This window comes from Dermacentor variabilis, chromosome 1 (assembly GCF_050947875.1).
Source record: "Dermacentor variabilis isolate Ectoservices chromosome 1, ASM5094787v1, whole genome shotgun sequence".
In the NCBI taxonomy this organism is placed as follows: Eukaryota; Metazoa; Arthropoda; class Arachnida; order Ixodida; family Ixodidae; genus Dermacentor; species Dermacentor variabilis.
The window spans coordinates 122212192-122219503 of NC_134568.1; the positions used below are offsets into that span (position 1 = coordinate 122212192).

General features: G+C 42.8%; 1 protein-coding gene across 1 annotated transcript in view; it reads right to left on the reverse strand.

The window, feature by feature from the left end:
• The window catches only part of Wdfy2 (WD repeat and FYVE domain containing 2), a 51544-nt gene extending 44527 nt beyond the window's left edge, over window positions 1–7017 (reverse strand). Inside the window, exons 1-6 of the mRNA XM_075694274.1 lie at window positions 6863–7017; window positions 6413–6600; window positions 3075–3142; window positions 2867–2940; window positions 2711–2765; window positions 925–1075 (exon numbers count right to left, since the gene is read on the reverse strand). Coding sequence (XP_075550389.1) covers window positions 925–1075; window positions 2711–2765; window positions 2867–2940; window positions 3075–3142; window positions 6413–6570 — 506 coding nt within the window. The 5' untranslated portion in view covers window positions 6571–6600; window positions 6863–7017. The remainder of the gene's footprint in view (window positions 1–924; window positions 1076–2710; window positions 2766–2866; window positions 2941–3074; window positions 3143–6412; window positions 6601–6862) is intronic.
• Window positions 7018–7312: the final 295 nt, after the last annotated feature.

A 7312-nucleotide genomic window follows, 5' to 3' on the forward strand; every position in this document is an offset into this window, starting at 1 on the left:
ATAGACGAATTAAAGTTCACATAAATAATAAAGCCTACAAACTGAATGTCTGCGTGTCTTCGTTTTACTTCGTACGTGGCAAGAGAGATGTACTTTCGTTTCATCTCCTTGTTCCCATTCGTGCAGTCGCACACGCAGAGAGCAAAAGTGTGTCATTTTCTAATGTGCTCCAGCGCTCGATCATGCTCTATGATCTGCTTGCGTCTGCCTCAGTGTTCGTGTAGCACTGACCTATACCGCTGGTCAGGTGTTCTCATGCATAGCGCGCAAAATAGTGCACTGAATGAAACCAGACAAATGCAACAACTCGCACAAGAGACCGTCAACAGAAGTGCACCGCACAGCAAATAAGCGAGGGAAAAGAAGAAGAGAGAGAGAAAAGAGGCGGGGCTCGTGACGTACGGATCATGCGATCCTTCAGCTCCAGTATGGGAGGACGCAGGGAAGGAGTTTTGCTTGCAGAGGCTAGACGGGGTGAGTGGCATGAGTGTTATATTCGCGGTGACGCTCGCCTCCTGAAATCATGGGTTTGCAGCACTGAAATATTTTTATCTCTGCTATTAATGAACCAATTTGAAAAATTCTTGCGGTAGAATGCATCCTAGAGGGCATGTAACAACTTCTAATGTATAACTAAAATTTGCTATATGGCCTGCTGCAGGGCCCTCTAATACTTTAGCAAAGCAACACATACTTTTTCACTCGCTTAAGCATAGATAATAAGGCCACAGGGGGCGTTTATCTTAGACCCTCAAAGGGTTTTGATGATGGCAGCCTCAGTAAAGAAGCATTTTCATGTTTTGCCTCCGATAGATTGCAACTACCACAGTAACAGAGTCCACAACCTTGTGCTTTGCAGCAGAACAACATAGGCACCAAGCCACCAGAGTGTATACAAAGGAAAGGGGCACAAGAAAAGGATACTGGAGAGCCATGCACCAGGCCCCACTCTGGAAGGCACCAAGTCGCCGGCCTGTCTCGGAGCAGTGCCACAGGAAGTGCTTGTCCCTGGCCACACTCAGCACCCACTCGGCGATGAGCGAGAACACTATGCCCATCACTCGGCCCTGGTGTGCTGCACAGTCACAAGAAGCCACAGCCCCACACCAAGAAATAAGCCATTTAAAATCGCATGCAAAGCAGTCAGGAGGCCACAGGATTCACAGCTCTGTTGTTGCTATGTTCCCAGGCAGCCCCTTTTTCCAAGTTTTAAGAAGTACACTTCTACCTGGCACCAATTAAAGACCAATAATTCAAGCAGTATTCATTACCATATTTATTGCATTCAGTTTCACTTCTATTCTGTTCTTGATGTTCACTTTATCACTCAAAGTCTCTCTTTAAAAGTGTCATCAATGACATTAACCATGTCTCTCATCTGTGCAACTTTTATAGCTCTGAACTCGCAGTCAGGCTACTGATTTAATTTCTGTGATGCAGTTCATGCATATATGTATCCATATCTGTTCTTTTGTAGCGGCGTACCATGCACGATTCAGCCACCAATAAGCACTGCATCAAAGTGGGGGGAAAACGGGGGAGTGCCGGTGTCATTTTGAAACTAACATGGAAATGACACGAAAAGGAGAAACCACTATGCATTTGCTTTCAGTAAAGCACAACTTCTATCATTTTCAGAATCTGGCAGTTGCAGGCAGTGCAGCAAAGATGGCCGCACAAGGAAAGGCAACAAAGCTCAAGAACAATTACATTTCATTGCATGACAGCACAACATTTATTGCGATGCAACGCAAGATAGCTTATACGTAAAAATTGTCTGTCTTTGCCTAGTATGTACATGAAAAAAAAAAGAATAAAAAAAAACAATGTTAGAAAATTACTCAAGACACTTCACATAATTGCGTTTATACGGTCATCACCCATTTTAGACTACAGTGCACCACGCTCCATAGAATGAAAATTTTTTTTCGCTGCATGCATAGATCACACAATATGCTGAAACGAAGCACTACTTATTGCATCTCCAGCACAATGTTGCGAGCATGCAAAATATTCAAATTTCAGCTATTGAAAGTGTGTTGTGAAGATACTGCATGCTTTAGAGGCCAATTGCAGTGCAACCTTACACTGGCTAAATTCGTTATCAATGAGTATCATTTAGTGCTACTGAACCAATCTGGCAAATCTTCAAGGTTGGCAATAGTGTAATTTTCTTATTAGCTGCTTTTAAATAGCTCCTCAGTAGACGATGCATGCACCTGGGGGTTAGCAGATGATGCAAATCCCAGCACATTGACTCCAAGATTTTCAGTGTGAACTGCATAATCTCAGGAGTCGTGCTGAGGTGCAGTGCTGTTTCTCGACGTTCTAGGTCTCGAGTCATCTCTAGCAAGCAGTAATGAAGTATTTTTTTTCTCGTTTTCTATCAAAAAAGTATATTTTTTGCTCGCTTTTCGCGACAAAACCACTCATTTCAAACAAAATTCTGCATGCAGGCTGCTACACATCTAGATTACTTGAAACTAGGCTTTTTGCATGGTCCAATATTTCACTGCAATTAGATTTTAATACTGAGAAGCTACCGTGTACTCTTGCAGTTATGCAGAAAAACTTGATTATCTTTGTTTGTATAAGTTCATCAAACTTCATATGGACTTCGTGTGCTTGAATTGCAAGAAATTGCCTTCTAAAATAATTTTACGACATTCAATTCGAATTTCAAGTTCTAGCAATGTAAACGTCACCTCACCTAAATAATTCCTCTGATGAGTCATCTTGTTGAAATCATCAGAAATTTGGAACTCCTGCAATCAGGAAAAGTAGACAAGATACATGCCCTGCTTTCCACAGAAAGGCTACAGGCTGTTCAGGATGAGAGCAAGTTGCTTCTCTCATGCCAACCCACCGATATGGAACCATTGTCCATTCCAATAAATAACCTTCGAGTTTCAGAGTTGTAGTCCATCGCTGATGCAGCAGCTAGGGAAGCAAAGAAAAATTACGACAGAAAACTTGTAGTCAAAGTAATGCTTTAAACAATTAGGTGCAGCAAAAAAAAAAGTATGCCTTGAAATCAAATAATGAAAGTATCAATTTAAGCATGTGTCACTTACATGGCATGTTGTGGCATATGCTTGGCCAGTACTGTCCGGTGTCTCTCCGAAGCCATACCCTGACTGTCCTGAGGAACAATTGCCAAAAAACCTTTGAAAAAGCGGGAGTGTTGCTACACAGGGTTCATTGTTCAGGGTTCAGACAGTTTTGTATTTTCTATCTGATTTTCACTTGACTAATGTATTTTGTATATTGTTTTACTTGTGTATTTTACTAGACATCGTACTTTTGTATAACTTTTGTGTACTTTAGTTGTTTTTTTCCGTAACTCGCAAAGCTCGCATTTTTCATGTATCCATTCCCACTATGTAATACCCCTTCGGGGGCCTTTAGGGGTATTATGAAATAAATAAATTGTTGAAGCTAGGACACTAGTTTTTGTCCCTGGATTGTATAACTAGGTGGCAATACAAATAAACAATTCCTATTCCAAATGGGCTAATTAGTTAAAATTTGCTCATTATCTTTCTATGACAGGCTTTCGGGCATGTTTATGTTTATATCACAAAGTCAAAAATGGTAACAGTTCAAACATGGTTTGCATTACAGTATTTCAGGTCAAGCGCAAGGTTTGAATCATTCCATATCCCTGTATACAACTGTGCACATCACAGTGTAAAGAACACCATGAGGTCCCTCCTGCCATGGATACAAATAACAGAGATATCGCACACCAAATTGTGTCACACCTTAGCCACACGGCTACGAGTAGTCATCCGCTTCAGTCAGATAGGGTGTGTCTTGATATGGCGTGTGACATCAGTCACTTACCTATGACACAGGCACAAAGGGCCTCCTCAATGTGCCCAATTAATTAAATAAAGCGACACACAATTTATTGGTGAATAACTCTAGCCATGTCAACGATTTGGAAATGTTAAAATACAAACCAGGCTCGAACTTACTATCTGACCAAGAAATTTGGAACTAAAATGTTAAATAGCAACTAGGAATCATTTATCTTAAACTGCCACCTGGCTAGTAGATAGCCTAGGGACAAAATTAGACTGTCTCAACTATAGCAGCTCTTCTAGTTTTTAAGATGTATGACATAAAAAACCCTGTATACATTTTATGGGCCAATTTCCCTTCACACCTACCATCTCTGAGTTAGCAAAAGTTATCCACCATGCACACACATAAACTTCTTTTCTTCTAATCAGACTGACATGCAGAAAGGTTAAGAAGGAAAGAAAAAATTTTGGTGCCCTCACTTCCAGAATAAAGTTTGTAGAACACGGCTAAACTTATAAAGAATTGCCAGCATCCCTGGGGGGAAACTCAGCATGGTCTTCATAAGAGGGATGCAGAATGTTAATACACTATCGGCATTACCACTTTGGGACCTATGAAGTTTTGATGTGTGGCACAGAAAAATTACGGCATGGACAGTCTTAGCACTGCTATGAGCATGTCTAACAAGCTTGAGAAGGCCACAGCCCTATTGAATATACAAGTTCATTTTTATTGCTATATGTAATTAGGCAGTTAATAAACCAAGTGGTTTAAATACGTGTTTATGCAAAAAAGCCCACACATTCACAGACACATTTATGAGGTGGTGCCTGATGTTCGATTACATGCCCTAGACCAAAGGCTTTTTAACTGCTTCTAGACCTGTTCATTGACATTAACATTGCAAGCAAAATAATACTGTTCGGAGGTGAAGCAATGGCTACCAGCACACACACACACACACACACACACACACACACACACACACACACACACACACACACACACACACACACACACACACACACACACACACACACACACACACACACACACACACACACACACACACACACACACCTTAAGTGATTAACAATGGTCAAGCTCAAGGCCAGCTTTAGGATTCGGATTTTGAGGCTAGTTAATGCTGAGAATAGAGAGAATGCATGAGTAGAGAGAAAAGTGATAACAGACTAATGGAATTATAACCAAATGATTCCGAGGTTTTACGTGCCAAAGCCACAATATGATTATTTGGCATGCAGTAATAGAGGACTTTGGATTGATTTTGACCACTTGGGGTTATTAAACATGCATCCAAATCGAAGTATACAAGTGCTTTTGCAATTCGACCCCAACAATTGCAGCTGCCATGGCTGGGATTGAACCCGCAACAAGATCAGCAGCACAACGCCATAGCTACCACAGCAGGTTAGAAATTGTAACACAGTGGTGTTAAATGCAACTGAAGAATGCCAGGGTAGACACAGCACATTCAGTAAACATAAAGGCAGCTGCTCCAGTTTGGATGTTTTTTTAATATATCTTAAAAGAGACCATCACAGAAGCTGAGCAGCAATGACAGACTACCATTTCTTGCACATAAGAAAGTGCTAGGCTCCAGAGGACTGCTTTATAAGACACTACTATGAATCTTTTGAATAAGATCCTGCTTGAGCAAAGTGCAGTTTTTGGCAAAAGAACACAGGCTGCAACACTGGCCACTTGTAGTTGCCAAACAATATGATGGGAAATCAACGACAATCTTGGCACTACAAGCCTGCTGAGAGTAAGGAGAACCATTGTTCTAATTCTCCAGAACATTGGACCAGTCAGGGAGAGTCAGGGAGTCATGATCCCTTAGTACAATGAGAAATGCTATAATCTGCTTAGTGGCCCGAATATTTCTGACAAGACTGCCTACTTTTAGGGCACATTTTAGACGAATGATAGCGTGTGCCAAGCCTCGTAACAGGCATTAACGAAATAATTGATCTCACGTTCAATAACATCCGGTACGTTTATGCTGTGTGTTGTGTTTACTACGCCACCCTCAGATCTTTCTGAAAAGTTGAAGACAATGCATCTGTGGTCAGACCAGGTGCAGGGTCTCTAACTTTCTTTTTTGCGACACTTTCCAGAAATTAACAGGAAAACTCAAGTTTTTAACAATACCTGCGTTAGGGATTACCGACACTGACTTAACGGCCATGCCAATACAAAATAAACAGCATCACTAACGGCTTACACAGCCATCATGCAAAGTAGCATGACCACCTACAACGAAACAATTTCTGACCCCACGTTAGCGTGCGAAGGCAAAGTATGTACTCCGCAATGTTTTCGACAACAGTTCATCACTTTTGTTGAACATGGAACAATGCAATTGACCACGCAGACACGCCCACGTAAAGGGGCTGCTCAAACCGGAGCTAGATGAAGTGGACTCGGCCTCTGCGGCCTGCAATGGTGTTCAGGTTACCAGCTGATAAGATCCAGACACAGTGCAAGCGCCGTCGCTCTGTTTACAAGACGGAAGGAATACAAATATTTAAGCGCTGGAATGGTGCCAAGCAGTAAGCGCCAAGGTTCATTATTTTACCTGTCATCGCTGATGCTTATGACTCCGTCTTCGCCAGGTATGATGACGGCAACGTTCACCGGCTCTTGGTGGCCTTCAAGCTTGTTGATCAGCTGAGGCTTCTTCGTGCTGCTGACCTGCCCGTCCGGCCCAACGATCGGCTTTATTTCCGCAGCCATGGATACGGCGATTGCACACCACACCGCTGCCTGTCAAAACCACAAATTAAATGCACAAGAAGCGTTAGGAGGGTGGAAGTTGCTTTCGGGGCTTTCAAGGCAACCTAGGCGGGCGCCCAGTGATACTGAGGCATCGTAATGAGCAATGGGTAATTTAGACGGCGCTATCAAGTATTCATGTGCAGCTGTAAGCCTAAACTCGTCATAAGGGGGCGGCTGTGTCGTCATGCCATTAGGCTAGTATGCAACGCTCTCCCATGACATGAGCTGTTTACTTGGAGTTAACTCGTACCTTTTATGCATGCACCTTGCTGCCGAAGATGACCACTGCCGCTGTTTTCGTGGAATTATAATATGTCGAGATTCGGTCGCGTCTCCCGTCGCTCAAAGCGGCGACGGCCCGGTTCTTTCCCCCGTCGTCGGCTGCAAAGTACACCCGACCTCTGGCGGCTTCTGCCGCGGAAGTCGTGGTTTGACCTGTTGGCAGATGGCAGCACAAACACAATACTTGCGTTTATAACCTGTTGTAGACGGTGGATGTTCTCAACCGTCCTCAACGTTACGCTTCAAAACTTAACGCATACAGACATTTGGAGTGTTTTTGGGATCTTTGTGGACCTGTAAGGAAACCACGCGGCCGGAACCCCAACACAGATCAAATAAAGTAATTCCTGAGCAGAAATTATTCATGCACTTTGTCATTCACATTCTTGTGTGTGTGTGCGTGTGCGTGCGCGCACGC